This window comes from Lynx canadensis, chromosome D1, assembly GCF_007474595.2.
Source record: "Lynx canadensis isolate LIC74 chromosome D1, mLynCan4.pri.v2, whole genome shotgun sequence".
NCBI classification, from domain to species: Eukaryota; Metazoa; Chordata; class Mammalia; order Carnivora; family Felidae; genus Lynx; species Lynx canadensis.
In genome coordinates, this window is record NC_044312.2 from 60,312,425 (window position 1) to 60,329,178 (window position 16,754).

The 16,754-nt window shown below is 44.7% G+C and overlaps 1 protein-coding gene across 3 annotated transcripts in view; it reads left to right on the forward strand.

Moving 5' to 3' along the window:
* STIM1 (stromal interaction molecule 1) overlaps nucleotides 1-16,754 on the forward strand; it is a 188,126-nt gene that overhangs the window by 147,377 nt on the left and 23,995 nt on the right. For all 3 annotated transcript variants that reach the window (XM_030333486.1, XM_030333488.1, XM_030333487.1), the window contains exons 4-5: nucleotides 5,290-5,401; nucleotides 8,514-8,629. In XM_030333486.1, the coding sequence (XP_030189346.1) occupies nucleotides 5,290-5,401; nucleotides 8,514-8,629 (228 nt within the window). The remainder of the gene's footprint in view (nucleotides 1-5,289; nucleotides 5,402-8,513; nucleotides 8,630-16,754) is intronic.

Below are 16,754 nucleotides of genomic sequence, written 5' to 3' on the forward strand. Positions count from 1 at the left end.
CGTGTCTTTGCTCACATTTCTTCCCTCTGGTGAGCCTATAGGTGTATCCACCCAGATTCTAACCAGTTTTCAATATCTATCGCTTGTTGAATGAATGTATATTTCTTCATTCATATATATGAATGAAGAAGAAATTACTACTGAGTTTGTATTAAATCCTAGGTGTTTTCAAACATATGAACTCATTTAATTCAACAACTTGAAGAGATCAACATTGTTAGATGGTAAGCTACCTGGGTATCTGTCTCAATCACTGCTCTGTTTCCAGTGCCTGGCACAAAGTAGTACAAAATAAATGTTATGAATGACTGGAAAGAAATTTTATAGAAGGGGAAATTGAGGTTCAGAATGGTTAAGTGATTTACCCAAGGTGATCCATGGCCAATAGGATGGAAATCAAAGTCTTCCAGCTTCAAATCTAGTGCTTTTTCTGATAAATTTGACAATTAAAATCCAGCATTCTAACATGGCCAGGTATTTGGAAATCCTGAATGACTTCATTTTTTGTGGCTATTCTAAATTAAAGTAGGAGAGTTTACTCATTTTACATAAAAATCTTTCTCAAAGGGAAAAGGCCTTTTCCTATGAAGCATAGTGTGGAGGCCAGGATAGATCTTTACTATCCGAGAAGCTAACTGATCATCAATTTATAGAGTTCTCTGTTGATATGTATAAGTGCTTAAAAAAAAAAAAATTCTCTCCTTTACTTCCATGAGAAGTCTGTGGGGGGCAGTGATGCTGTTGGTGGGAAAACATAGTGGAAATCCTGATGGGATGTGCTACAAGTGATCCAGGACCTACAGATTGCCTTCATTTGTTAATTAATTAATTAATTAATTAATTCATTCATTCATATTGATTCTCTTGTCCATTCAGTAAACTTTACAGAGTATTTAGAATGATCTAGCCCTGTGTTAGACATTGGGGAATACAGAAATAGAAAAGACATGTTCCCTACCACCATAGTGCTTATATATAGCACAATGGAGAAGAGAGACATGTGACTAATAATAACAATATAACATACATGTTAGAAAAGAAGTCCGAATAAAGAAAGTGCTAAGTAAGCAGAGAAGGGAGTGCTAGTGCTCATATTTTGAAGGTTTTAGAAGAGAGGATTTAGAAATGAGCTCCAAAGCATTTCCACAATGAAGAGCTGGAGCTAGGTTTTAAGGATTAGTTGGTGTTTGGCAGTCCACAAAGAGGGAAAAGAGCTTTTCTGGAAATAGCAAAGACCTAGAAGTCTGAGAGCAATGTCCAAAGATGAGTAGCAAAATAGTGCAAGACACTGATTGTAGATCAGGTCTGCTAAATTCAGAGCAACAGCTGAGGCAGCATCCAGGGAAGAGCTGTGAAGTTCAGGTCATCTGTTTGGTATGAGTTTGACTGTTTACCCAGTGGTTTCCAGCTTCATAAGATAATCAGCTAGGTGCTAGAAGAGAGTACTGTAGCTTATGCTCATATTGTATTTATTTCATTCTTTAATTTTTGTATATGTTTTACAGTATACCTAATGTCAGTACATGAGTCTGATTTATAAATAGATAGTCCTGTGTTGGCAATGTATGCTCCAAATACAGGTAGGTTATGTCATTAAAAGGGTTGGAGACTACAAAGTTAATCACCTTATACACTTGTCTTATGAAGGACTATTTGGTGCTGAAAACACCAGAGATTGGCCTTCTCTGACGCTGTGTAGTATTGTCTGTCATTTTGCCCAGAGAGGTAGTTTTTGATCTCTCTAGGGGCCTCATGGACAGGCTTAGGGTGATGAGAGGCTCATGACTTTAGAAGACTGTCTCTTGCTTGCATATCCTCCTGGAATTTGGGCATGTGAGTCATTTGGAGACTATCTGTACTAAGCTCTCCTTGCCAAATTCTGTGGCCTTCTAACAGCCACAGCTCTCTGTACTTGCTATTACCTTTGTCCTCACTTTGGCCTGGAGATTCTTCCCATCTTCTCTTTTGGAATGAGAAAGTAGAACAAGCCTTTTAACTTTTAGGTACTTGAACCTTAGGGGTAAGGGACCCTGATATCTTGCCTTGGCTATTGATTGGGACACAGGGTCACTCTCAGATAAGGATACAGCCCATCCTGGCTTACTTTGCCCAGACTGTAGTGACTCTGGGTGGCCAACACCATGCTGCCAAGCTTACCTAGATAGCATGTGTGCCTAGGTAACAGAATGATGTGTAGAGCACATGCACACACACACACACACACACACACACCAAAATAACTACCTCGAGGTTTGTCCTGATATGCTAAAGCCATTATCCTCTTCCCAATAGCTTAGCCATGTAGGGGCTGACTATGTTAAGAGTCCATCCTCATTGGAATGCAGTGGCCCCCTTACCTTATAGACCTCCATCTCACTTAATGTCGTGTTTACAGCAGTGGTTCTCGGCTGGTGGGCAATTTTATCCCCCAGGGAACATTTCACAGTACGCAGAGACATTTTTGATTGTCATGACTGGCAGCATGCTACATCTCGTGGGTGGATGCCGGAGATATTGGTTAATATCCTCCACTGCAGAGGACAACCCCCCCCCCCCCAACAAAGAATTATCCTATCCAAAATGTCAGTGGTGCAGAGACTGAGAAACCCTGGTCTAGAGTGACTCCTGCCCATCTGCACTGCAGTGTAAGGTGCAGATAGGGCAGTTCCTGCATGCCAAGTGTCTATGTTTGGGCTTGTAGTAAGGCATCTTCCCAAGAGACAAAAGGCTCTTGTAGCACAGTTAGCCTCAGGCCTTTCTAGCAACAGAAAAGTGGCCTTCTTTCCACTCCACATGCCAAGCAGAAAGGCCCCATTGTGCTGGACGTGGCTGAGCTCCCTTGGCAGCAGTGGCAGGAGTGTGTTGTTCTCTGTACTTCACAGGCTGGTACTTGTCCATCTGCCTCGTATCTGTGTGTCCCTCTGCTACACCTTCATTAGCTGACGTTCTAGACCATAGTAAATGAGCACATTTGTAATGTCTACTAATGGATACAAAGGCATACACATCCCGCTTTTTTTTTTTAATTTTTTTTTAACGTTTATTCATTTTAGAGACAGAGAGAGACAGAGCATGAATGGGGGAAGGTCAGAGAGAGAGGGAGACACAGAATCTGAAACAGGCTCCAGGCTCCGAGCTGTCAGCACAGAGCCCGATGCGGGGCTCGAACTCACGGACCGCGAGATCATGACCTGAGCCGAAGTTGGTCGCCCAACCTACTGAGCCACCCAAGCGCCCCAACATCCCGCTTTTCTAACTCTGCTCTGTCATCCCTCCTTTCCCAAACCCTAGGATTTCAACATAGCTCTTGGAAATTAATTTCTCTTCTCTTTCCAATATATTCTAGTCTGGGAATTAGAAATTTAACCAAGCAATGACCAAGGATTAGGAAAACCTAATCCTCTGGGATCTTGTCTCCTAGGATGCAGTCTAAGTGCACTAGAGTGCCCCTCATTTCCTCCCAAGGCACCTTCCTTTTCTCACCTCCTGTGCCTCTGCAGACAGTTCAATGGATATCCAAAGTCTCAGCTACAAAACTTCCCTCCTGAGCTCTAGTAGCTTCTTGAGGACATCAAGAGTTCAGAGCGTTTTTGCCTCCAATTTTGTTTCATGCAGGATGTCTCAGTGTCTGCTTTGTACCACGTGCTGGGCTCCACTGAAGGGGAAGTAGGTGAGTGAAGGGACAGGTCCAGCCTTCCAACTTCTCCAGCTTATCTGAGAGTGACAGAAGTAATCCAATATCTGAGGCGTGTTTACCAGAGGAATGCCTATTTTTCTGACAGGCATTTCAGAAGTTAACCATCCACATGAGCTGTGTATTTGTTTAAGATGATTGTTTCTCTTTGGAGGCCCACAATCAGACCATTTCTGGAATTCCTTGTTTGGGGTGGTTATTCCTTGAGTAAATTCTTATTGATGCTACTGTATAAGAAGCTTTACCTCAGAGACAGTGGGGTGAGCAAAAATGAACAGGACATACTCCGTGTCTTTGATGTTTCCTGACTTTCATATTTATTTATTTATTTATTTATTTAATTTTTTTTTTAACCTTTATTTATTTTTGAGACAGAGAGAGACAGAGCATGAACAGGGGAGGGTCAGAGAGAGGGAGACACAGAATCTGAAACAGGCTCCAGGCTCTGAGCTGTCAGCACACTGCCTGACGCGGGGCTCGAACTCACGGACTGCGAGATCACGACCTAAGCCGAAGTCAGACGCTTAACCGACTGAGCCACCCACGCGCCCCTGTTTCCTGACTTTTAAAGGAAAATTGGACAGCACTCTGATGAAAGGCAGTTTTGGGGAAAGACATGGACCTTAAGAGAAGAGGGTGATAAATCTCACCGTTTCATTCTCTTTCGGAACATTTTTTGGCTTCTTGCTGCTTGCAGCAAGTAGTTTTCAAACTTGAGGAATGTACAAATTCCTTTTAAGGGAAATAATTTATCTTGGACCTACAATGCTGACTTAAACTGTTTTTATTATAACAATGATTACTCAAATTATTATCTAAATGTGTACAAACATAAAATGAGGTTTAAGGTGCTATATAAAATTTGTATACAAATATAAACAAAAACAGGCTTATACATTAAATGAAAGCAAACTTTAAATCCAATAAAATGACATCTTTTTTGCTGCAACTCAGTTGCTCCCAGTCTTTTTAAGTTCAGTATGCTGGTATTCCTGGGTGCCATGTGATACACATATCCTATATGTCATTCGTCTACCTGTCTGTCTGTCTGTCTCTGTCTATCTGAGAGAGACAGCAAGAGCACAAGAGTGCATAATGGCTTAGAGCAAGGGTTACGGAACCACACTGCTTGAGTGCAGGTGTTTGCTTTGCCAATTTCTAGCTGGGCAACTTTTGGAAAGTTATATAACCTTTCTGTGCCTCATTTTCTCCATCTGTAAAATAGGGATAAAATAGGACCTATCTTTCACATGGTTGTTGTGAAGAACAATGCGTTAATGTATATGAGGCCTCTAGAAGAGTACCTGTCATATAGTAAGTGCCATGTAAAGGATGGCATTTGTTAGTATTATTATCATTATTATATTATAGTTGAGGGTTATTTCACCCAAATACCGGTAGAGGGAAAGAGCAAGGCCATTCCCTGTGTGTCAAACAAAAGGTACAGTATGTACCCCTTTTATACTGAGGATTTGTAGGAGAGGGGGATGGTAAACACATAAACATGTGGTCAATGAGAAGGCCAATGTGACTGATGGTAAGTTCAAGTAGTTCTTGCATTCTGGAGTCAAAGCTTTGCTTGTCTCTTCCCACAGTGTACAACTGGACTGTGGATGAGGTGGTGCAGTGGCTGATCACGTACGTGGAGCTGCCTCAGTATGAGGAAACCTTCCGGAAGCTGCAGCTGAGTGGCCATGCCATGCCGAGGTCAGGAGGAGACTGGATTCTCTCACTTGGGGGTGTAGGGAATGGACTGGGATCGGCCCAACATCAGGTTTCTCTGGCCAGTTAAATGAGGCTCCACTTTTTTCAGGGCATACTCTCTAGACCTCTCCTCTTCTCGCATCCATTGTGCACTTGCTCTGAAGTGTGATGGACGCTTGGCATCCGTTCTCTTATTTAACATTTCTGTCGATCCTGGGAGTAGTACTAATGGCTGTCGTTTATTGAATGCTTAGTACATGGCAGGCACTCCTATGCACCACTTCATATACAGTATGTCACTTAATTCTTACATCAATCCTGTAAGGTAGGTATTATTGTATATAGACAATGAGACTAAGTAACTTTTCCAAGGTCACATGGCTAGTTAGAGGCAAAACTGATTTGAACCTAGATCTGGGTAGACTTCAAAGCCTGTGGTATTTCTCTTTTCTTTTGCTGTGCTCCCAGCAGCTGCCTCTTTTACTGCCCAGGAGCCTTGGGGCTCTGTTAGCCTCCCTTGAATTATCCATATAGAGTGTGTCTACTCTAAAGACGTGGTGTGAGGTGGGGCTGACTCCCACTGGCCCCGGCCTCCTCTCTGGGATGACTCTTCCAACAGCTGTGGTACCCTAACTCTGCCTGCTTCACAGGTGCAGTAGGCCAGGGCCTGCGGGGGGTGGGGAGGGGATGGAGTACTGCATGGACTTCTTGTTATGTCAGACTAGTACCATGTGTCATGCAGCCATTAATCCATTTACTTATTCATTCGACAAATATTTACTGGGTACCTGCTCCATGCCAAGCACTTGTGCTGGGTGCTGGGGATAAAGATGACAACAGCCTGCCCTTGCCCTCCAAGGGCTTACTATCTGGTAAGTGCTGATTGTGTATAATCTGTCATCCCATTACGTAGGTGCATCTGGTTATGAGCTTCAGCAGAGGGGAAGGGGGGAGGTGAAGCTGCTGGTGCACCCACACTTTGCAGCCTGCAGCCGCAGAGCTACTGGGCGCTGCTGCCCCCGCCCCCTGCCTGCAGCCTCCTTTTCACAGCTTCTCCCTACTCTGGAGAGAGTAATAATCTTACTGTTTGTACAGCCCCTTCTAGAACACTTTCCTGCCTATTATTTCAGTTGGTTCTCACAATTCTGGGAGGAAGGAATTACTACCCCGGCTTTTGGGTGAACAAACTGAATTTCAAATATTTTATGATTTATCCAAGCTGGTAAGTGGCAGAGCTGGGATTTGAACCCAGGTCTTTTCATGAAACTTTACCAATTATCTACCCCGTGCCGGGTTCTCTCCTGGGCCCTGAGGACAAAGAAGTGTATCAGACCCCATCTGCCTTGAGGAATTCCATGTTTAATGAAAGAGACAATTAAATAGATGATTGACCATGAAACTCCAGGATCTAGGTTTCTTTCCCGTTACCCATGGAAATTGCAGTATCGCCTTGGCCCATTCCATCTTGAGGAATAGCTATGGTTCCATTAGAGCGAAAACATAGGATGAGAAGTCAGTTCTCAGGTCATGGGCTCTTGGTGCCTCCCTGTAGCTAGACCAGATCCAGCCAGGTCAGGCGGGGGGTGGAGGAAGCCAGGCTGTGGCACCTTAGTGACAGCAGGAAGCCTGGAGCCTTCGGTACACGGAGTGTGGGATGGAGTGGCAGTGGTTGTAGGCCCACCACTAGGCAGCATGGTGTAATGGGAAGAATCCAGAAGATTTGAGTTCATTTCCTGCCTTTGCCACTTACGTGCTATGTACGTGACTTTGGGCGAGTTGCCCAACTCTGAGTTAAGTCAGTGGTGCAGTGAAGTGGAGCTAGTGATGGAACTGTGTCCTTCCAGTCAGAGGACTGAATGAGGCATTGTATGTGAAGCGTCAGAACAGGATGAGAGATGCAGTAGCTGCTTAGTAAATGTTAGCTCCTTTCTCGTTTCTCTCATTGCTCACTTCAATAGGTTTCATTGACAAATAGACTGCAGAAAAGATGACACATTGATCAGTTAGATGAAGGCCAGTGCACTGGGTGGAAGTGCTCTGAGGAGGAACCCCCAGAGCTCCTGGGCCTAGAGGAAGCATCTGATTTCACAGAAGCTTACACAGAAGGAAAATGGGGCCCCAGAGGAGAGACCGAGTAGTTTATGATCAGACAAGTGAGTTGCTGACTCAGCTGGGACCAGAAGCTAGATCTTCCGACCCCTTCAGCCCCCATCACAGTGTCTCATTGCTTCTCTTGTAGAGGGGTTGATTGCTTCCCATGGCTGGAGAGGGAGGTAGCTGCCCCTGTGTGCCCAGGCAGGAATATAAATCACACACAGATGTCAGAAGCATTTTTTTCTACCTGGGGAAACAAAGCTATGCATCAGTAAAGAACACTAACTTTATGGAATATGACAGTAGTAAAGGCTCATGTGTGGGACCCCAACCACTGGATTTATAAGCTTTCATATCTTATAACCGTCTCCTCCACACCCCCTGTGTTCTAGCAGAAGAAAAACAAAGTCCAGTTTGTTTCTGGGTCATTTTCTCATTTGCAGGCCCTTTCTTACTAGAGTTATCATTAACAGTATGTTGAAGGTCATAAAAAGTTACAATAATCTGACTGGGAGTAAATGACAGTGACTCAAATAAAAGATAATAAGACTAATGCACTGTTTGTCATCAGCAGATTTGTACTTAATGGCAGTGGGTTAGGATTAGAGGTCCTCAGAAAGCACTGGGTCACGTGGCATTGTGTTTTGACCTGGGTTGGACAGGAGAATGTATTTGCAGATGGTGGGAGTGTGGGGATAGGTGCACAGTTGATACTCCCTGGAAGGAGAAACACAACAGAAAACTTATAGTTGGGTGTGGGCATGCTCACAGAGGGATAGTCCTCAAAGAGCAAGGTTCTCAGGAGATGGTGGACATGGGGAGAAGGGTGAACATATTCTTGGTAAATGTTATGTGTCCCTCCTTACTCCCTGTTGAGTTCCACTGGTATGGACTCTGTTCTAGAGCACACAGGGGAGCAATCACCAAGAGCTAGAAGTCATGGAAGTGTTCCTGGAGGAGGTGGGTAATCCTTTCTGGTTTTAATGGCAGGAAACTGAACCCTTCCTCTTTGCCTCGACAGGCTTGCTGTGACCAACACCACCATGACAGGGACTGTACTAAAGATGACAGACCGGAGCCATCGGCAGAAGCTGCAGCTGAAGGCCCTGGATACAGTGCTATTTGGGCCTCCTCTCTGTGAGTCCTGTGGAAAGAAGGGCTGCTGATTTGCCATGGAACCTGAGGCCATTGTGGGGGCTAGGCTGAGGTCCTGGGTCTCCTAGGTACACCTGCAAGGCAGCACCTCCACTCTTCCCACTGAGAAGTGAAAATATGAGACATGAAATAGTCTTATATTTCAATCCAGTTGGATGTCAAGTTCCGTTCATTAGATACATTAAGACCTACTTTGTGCCAGTGCTGTACTGGACCCTGTAGGAAGACCTGGATGAATCATATCCTTCCATAAAGGGATAAAATGAAAGTTCCAGAGAGGTACACCATGCTTCTGAGGTCCAGAGGAGGGATAGAGAAGGCATCTGATAGAAGAGGTGGCATGTGACCTCTGCCTGTAAGGATGGGTAGGGCTTTATTCCATGCAGGTAGCAGGAGAGGGCATTCTAGGCAGAGGAAACAACCAGAGCAAGAATACAAAGGCTAAGATATGAAAGGAATGCTCAGGGATAACATAGGGTCTGAATGCCAATTAGCTGTTCCCTGCTTTCACTGTAGACATGCAGAGAGTATGAACTGATGGCTGAACATCTTATGTCCTTGGACCACCAAAGAAGACTAAGTGGGCTTCCCTGGAATCATAGAGACACACTCAGGGCTAAGAAAGGGTAGTCTCTTCAGCCAGGGGTAACTCAAGAGAAACAGGCAGTTCAGCTCCTGAAGATCTCTACAAGGTGGGAATGGCCAACCCTGCCATCCTTTATCTTATTCCCCATGAACTCAGGGGGAACAAAAGTGGTAAGATTTCTGAGAAAATTAGCCTTGACCAAGCATGATCTTAGGACCTACTCTCTGCCCGTTGGGAGCTGTTGGCATCGGTTCAGGATGCCAGTGGCAGAATGTTATAAGGCCAAGAACCAGTCCAAAGAAGCAGCTGGCAGGCAGAGTCAGAGGCTGTATAACATTTTCCCATCTGTGCATTCGGCTTGACAAGTGCCTGAGCTGATCCGTCATCTGTACGTGTTTTTTAAATTTTTAATAAACTTTATTTTTTAGAGTAGTTTTAGGTTTGCATCAAAATTGAGTGAAGCTTGGGGTGTATGGGTGGCTCAGTTGGTTAAGTGTCTGACTTTGGCTCAGGTCATGATCTCATGGTGGGTGAGTTCGAGTTGGGCTCTGTGCTGACAGCTCAGAGCCTGGAGCCTGCTTTGGATTCTGTGTCTCCCTCTCTCTCTGTTCCTCCCCTGCTTGTGCTCTCTCTCTGTCTCTCAAAAATAAATAAACATTAAAAAAATTAAAAAATAAATAAATAAATTGAGTGAAAGTGCACAGATTTGCCATACACCCTGCCCCCACACATGCATAGCCTCCCCCATGGTTAGTGTCCTCCACCAGAGTGGTACATCTGTAATGACTGATGACCCTGCACTGGCACATCATTATCACTCAGAGTCCATAGCTTACATTAGAGTTGACTGTTGGTGTTGCACAGTCTACAGGTTTGGACAAATGTACAATGACATGTATACATGTATAGAATAGTTTCACTGCCTTAAAGATCCTCTGTGTTCCACCTATTTATCTCTCCCTCCCCCTCAACCCCTAATATAGAATTACCATATAACCCAGCAATTATAGGCCTAGGAATGTATCCAAAGAATTGAAAACAAGTACTGAAAGAAGTACATGTTCACATTCATAGCAGTGCTGTTCACAACAGTCCAAAGGTGCACACAACCCAAATGCCCATCAGTGGACAAATGGATAAGTGGTAGTATATAAATACAATGAAATATTATCCAGCCACAAAAAGGAATGGAGTTGTAATACATGCTACAACATGGATGAACCTGGAAATCATGCTAAGTGAAAGAAGCTAGACGTAAAAGGCTACACATTATATCATTCTATTTATATGAAATATCCAGAATAGATACATCCATAGAGACAGAACGCAGATTGGTGGCTGGCAGAGGCTGGGGGAAGTGGAAAATGTGTAGTGACTCCTAATTGGGTATAGGATTTCTTTCTGGGATAATAATAATGTCCTAAAATTAATTGTGCTGATGGTTGCACAACCTTGAAAATATGATAAAACCACTGAATTGTACATTTTAAAAGAGTGAATTTTAGGGTATGTGAATTATAGCTCAACAACAACAACAACAACAACAACAATACATATGCAGCTTGATTTTTGGCAACTCCTGGACTTCCATTTAGAGAACTTCTTATCAAATTTAAGAAAGTAAAGTACCTTGGTCCCTTTTCCAAATTTCCACTCACTGTGTGACCTTGTGTAGGTCACTTTTCTCAGGATGTGTTTTCTGATTTGTATTATGAAAAAATTGAGCTAAAGGATCTTTGATTCCTTTCAGGTGAACATTCCATAGTTTTTGAGAGGAAACCCTTTGGTTGGTAAGGGTCCTGGTAAAAGGATAAAAGATAGGAGTTCTCCTCCTCTCCGCTGCTGTCTGTTTCCTGTACTTTTAGGAATCTGTGCTTGGCCCTTGCCTTATCAAGTGACCTTTGGCAATTCAGTTCTCCTGCCTAGATTTTGGGTTCCTTATGTGTAAAATGGGCTTGGTCAAGGCTCTTACTGGCTCCTTGATTCTAGGACTCTGATACAGCTTGGGTGTACTTCTGGGAGCTAAGGTTTTGGAATCCAGCAGCTGTCCTGATGGCAAATACTGTTTTTATACTTTCCTACTGATGGCTCGTTAAAGAAAAGTTTTGAAAATTGCCAGATGGAATCTGAGGAAAATACTAGGAAGCTCTTTGCCAGGAGACATCTGCAAGGGTGGGGCTGTGTCTGGGGGGTACCTGCAAAGAATCCCTTGGTCTGTGTCCCTCTAGCTCTGTGTTTCCATCTGAGCATGGGCTAAAATCCCTACTTGAGCTCTGTTCCCTGTCCAACACCCACACAGGACTTAGAGTGCTAACCTGTGCTGCTGACCTGGTTCTGTACTGAGGGTGAGTTCTTAAGGCTGTGGCTCTTAGGTGGTAAACACCCTGGAGAGCCTGGGCCAGGTATAGCTGCAAACCTTGGCTGCCTTGCCCAGCCTTAATGAAAATCCTGCCATCAGTCTGAAACTTGAGAAATCTCAAATCAAAGTTTGTTGTACAATAGCCGGGAAGGTCTGCTGACTGATCAGGGTCCATCTGTCTGAGCAGCCTCAGAGCTTGGGAATGGGGAAGAAGGATCAAACCGGCTCAGCACGGAGCTACTCAGGACCCATTTTCTGACAGTAGAAGACGTCTCAGCCCTCCCACCATGGCTGCAGAGGAGCACATGGCCTTTTACAGTCTTTCCGACCTGTGGAGTTGGCTCTAGGCTTGCAGGTCTATCCGGGGCTCTACTAACAATCCCACAATGATGTGTTAGTTGTGTTCTGACACACGAAGTCCCAAGGCAGCTTGCCTTGGAGACCTATGCTGATGTCTCACTCTGGCAGCAGATCATTCACTGAGAGGGCTTTTCCTGATCTGCAGATAATTTGTCAGAGAAATGGAGACTCAGGAGATGAGGTGAGTTTTTAGAGGTCATTCAACTTTTAAATGGCAGAGCCATGACTCAGACCCAGTAACTTACATTTCAGTGCTCTTTCTACTATATTATCTCATCCTCTGCTTCTGACAGAGGAAGCAAGATAAAACATAAAGAATTCCAATATGAAATGAAGCAAATTAAATTAAAAAAAATGTTTATTTTTGAGAGAGAGATAGAGTACAAGCAGGGGAGGGGCAGACAGAGAGGGAGACACAGAATCTGAAGCAGGCTCCAGGCTCTGAGCTGTCATCACAGAACCCGATGTGGGGCTCACACCCATGAACTGTGAGATCATGACCTGAGCCAAAGTTGGACACTTGAGCCACCCAGGTGCCCCAAGAGTTGGGTTCTTAATGGGCTGGCTCCCTCAACTCACTTTTTTTTTTTAAATTTTTTTTTAACGTTTATTTATTTTTGAGACAGAGAGAGACAGAGCATGAACGGGGGGAGGGGCAGAGAGAGAGGGAGACACAGAATCAGAAACAGGCTCCAGGCTCTGAGCCATCAGCCCAGAGCCTGACGCGGGGCTCGAACTCACGGACCGCGAGATCGTGACCTGGCTGAAGTCGGACGCTTAACCGACTGCGCCACCCAGGCGCCCCCCTCAACTCACTTTTGAAGCTTTCTCCAGGATGCCTTTCCAGACTCTTCCTGGGCATGTTCAACCCTTTCTCCTTACTCTCTTCTGGGATCCTATAGCCCTTTGTACCTGCTTTTTCTTTTCTTTTCTTTTCTTTTTTTTTTTTTAATAATCTGTTTTCCTGTCTGTTACCCTTTAAACTGGGAACTCATGAGGGTAGAAACAGCTTTGTTCATCTGTCGTCGTAACTCAGCATATGGCCCAGCAATGAGTAGGCGTCAGGAAATGTATGGTAGAAGTTTTACAGAAGGAGGCTGGGTGTCCTTAGAGCTCTAGGACAGGGGAGATGGGAGGAGACTCTGGCCCAGCTTGGCTGTGGGGAGAACACTATGGAATGTCTTCTGTGGATACGTGAGTCAGCTAAAGCACTTCTTGGGCTAAAACCAGAAGGCAAGAAGGTCCAGGAATAGTTATTATAGGTTAACCACACACCTCAGCACAGAAGGCTATGTAAATGACAAAAGAAATTCCAAGCATGTATTCTGGCAGTAAGCAGTGAATAGGTGTATCTCGCAGGGACAGGGTATTGTGGACAGTAGAGAAGGTGGCAAGACTAGATTGGGAGAGGGGGTTCCAGAAAGTGGTAATGATTGGAGGCTCACTTTCTCAATGCTAACTGTACTATAAAAATTCTCACCATTATTCCTGACTCTGTTGTTAACATGTCAGCATCTCATTTGTTTATACCCTCCTCCCTTGCCTCAGGCCTGATTGTATTAACAGTTGACCTCATTTTGCTAAAATCTATTTGTAGCACTCAGGCTGGGAACTCTGCCACACTCTGGCTCCCCAGGTCCTAGCCAGTTTCCCTGGGTTAGCTCTGTTCACCTAGCAAGCCACACCTGCTCTCATGAAAGCTCCATGGTCTGTCGCCCTAGCAGTGCTCGCTGGGCATAGGGGTAGCTTCTGAGAGCTGAGCTTGTGCAGGGGCTATGCGGGACGGCCAGCCATGCTTATCCTTGTGCTTTCACATGCACTTTCTATCATAACCCCTTCCATGTGAAAACCGCCTTTCTTCTTCCCTTTGTCTTTCCTTTCCACCTTTGCTGAGTACCTGTTCTGGTCAGGCTCTGTGCTAAGTATGGGGCTATAGAGAGAAATAAGGCTTGTACCCTGGCCCTGAGGAACTCACAGACTATCAGAAGGTGACTAGTATGAAAGTTGAAAAACACACAAGGCAGTCCCTGAGATGGCAGGAGATAATCCATGTTTACCTGTCCAAAGAGTGGGTTAGTTGAGGAATCCTAGTCAGAGGAGAAGGATTGGAAATATCCATGTAGACTGTTGTGGGCTGGGAAGGTGGCAGGAAGCGAAGAATGGGAATGGAATTATGGGGAAAAGTACATCGTTAGTAAGGCACAGATGAGACTCTTCATTTCTCTTTTTCTGGCACAATGGTTTATAGATTCTGTATTAGGATTCTCCAGAGAAACATAATATGTATGTATGGATGGATGGATGGATGGATGGATGGATGGATAGAGATAGATAGATAGATAGATAGATAAAAAGGGAAGATTTATTATAGGAATTGGCTTACATGATTATGGAGGCCAAAAAGTCCTGTGATATGCCATCTACACCCAGAGAACCAGAAAAACCAGTGGTATGATTTAGTCTGAGTTTGAAGGTCCAACAACTAGGAGAGCTGATGGTATAAGTCTGAGTCCAAAGGCCTGAGAATCAGGGGGCTGATGCTATATGTCCCAGCCTGAGTCCGGAGACCTGACAACCAGGTGTGCTGATGTAAGAGGGTAGCAGAAGATAAATGTCTCAGCTCAGGCTGAGAGAGCACATGCATCCTTCCTCCGCCTTTTGGTTCTATTCAGGCACTCAGAGGCCTGAGGATGATTGAATGACATGTACTCACATTAGTGAAGATGGTCTCCTTTACTCAGTCTACCGATTGAAGTACTAATCTCTTATTGAGGCAAGAAAGCTCTCTCGGCATCCCTTAGCCCAGTCAAGTTGACACATAAAATTAACATCACAGATTTGCTTTGGACTATAGGGTTCTGCCCAGGGTTCCTCTGAAAGGGCCTGATAATTCTCACATCTTCTTCTCCAGCTACTACCTCTTATTTAAACTCCACATCCACATTCTTAATTACCTAGTGGATATGTCCAGCTGAAGATTTCCAGAACACCTGAAAGCACTTTCATTCATAACTATGCACTTGATCTCTTTAGCAATTCTGTGACAATGCATTTTAGAGTTGAGGAAGTTGAGATCCAGATGGAGCAGAGGCAAGCATAGAACCCAGACTTCCTAGTACTCAGTGCAGGATGCTGCTTTTGATGGCACAATAATTTCTCTACATGAGGCCTTACATTTAACCTTAAAGGCCTGGCCATTTGACCTTTGGGTATTCACTCTCCGGATGGCCTGTGAGCCACAGTCAGCTCTCAGGATATTGTCTGGGAGAAAAACTCAGGTTTTGGAACTCTTATAGCCACACTCTGGCTAGATCAGGGGATCATTTCCATGGTGAGCAATGTTTGGATGTAACAAAGCAGAAACAACACCTGCTGCACAAGTAGGAAAGTTGTAATGAGAAAGTGGGGTGTAGCAGAAAGACCATGTGGTCAGGCAAGTCTGGATCTGAATCCCAGCCCTGTCACTTTTGATGAACTCCAGGAAGTCAGTTCTCCTGGGGAGACTCAGTTCCCTGGCCTATAGAGTGAGAACACAAATACCTGCCTTCTAGAGTGGCTATGAGAATTCAAGATGGTGGATATAAATGCCTAATGTGTTATGTATCTTCTCTTTTCCTTCCTCTCCTATGTGGGGTAAGGAGAGAGAGATATCATACTTGGAACTTATCAGTAAAGGTTCAGTTCCACAAATATTTACTGAATCCCTGTGTGAGCTGGTCATCGCTGTGCTGGGCACCGGTATACAGACAAGTGATGATCACTAGGGGCCACAAAGGTGAGTCAGCCAGATTAGAGTCATTCTCTTCTTGACAAGGTGGTGGCTCATGGGATGGGACAGGCAGTATCTCTGAGCTCTAACTATGCACTTGACTGGACAGAGGGGTGTATGGATGCTTATATATTTAAGTGGAGTTAAAGTTGGTTGAAGAGATCCAAAGGGTACTGGTAGGTGGAACAGTATTGCCTTAGACGAGGGGAGGACTATCAGATCCTACCCTCGGCTCTGGTCATTCAGTATTTTTATTCATGACTTGGATGAGAGTATTAAGCTGGAAAAAATAATAGAGTCTTGTTCCACATCAATCTGGACAAGGTGGGATAGGGACTGAATAGAATATATAGGTGCCCAATCCGCATGTCCATCTTGAGAACTTTGAAGTGTTGGAGGTAATAGGGGGCGGGCATTTCCCAGAGTCTTGTTTGAACAGGAGTGCCTCTGACTTTTGGTAAGAATGTAAAAGGGATGTTGGAGTTGGGAAACCTTGGGAAGCCAAGATTAAAAGTCTGTAACAAACAGGGGAGACAAAGAGTACCCCGGCCTCTGAAAGAGGTGTGGAGGAGGCAGGTGTGTTCCAGAAAGAAAGGCAGCTCACCGTGCTGCAGAGATATCTCTTCCTGGGACCCAAAGGACAGGAGAGTGAGGATTGGTGTATGGTTGGAAGGGTAGGCCTGCGTGAGGGTGGAGGATGGCTGCCAAGGGACCCTCGGTTTTCTCTATGAGAGTCTGGCCTAAACATGTAAAGGATAGGGCTGCCACCCCAGACCTCGTAACTCCCCTCCCTTGGATGGAAATAGAATGTGCTAATCTGTGTTTGATCCCACACTGTCCCCATGTCCTGCTGCTCAGCTTTCAATCAGGAATTATGAATATAACCATTTGTCAGTCTGGGCCTCAGCTTCACACAGTTTCCAGCTACATGTATCTTTTCCTGTTATCTAGACCCAGCCTCAACTTGGTGGCTCCACTGGGGTCCTTTTGGATTCCCATCAGCCCCTCATCCTTACCAGGAGCTGGGGTCCTG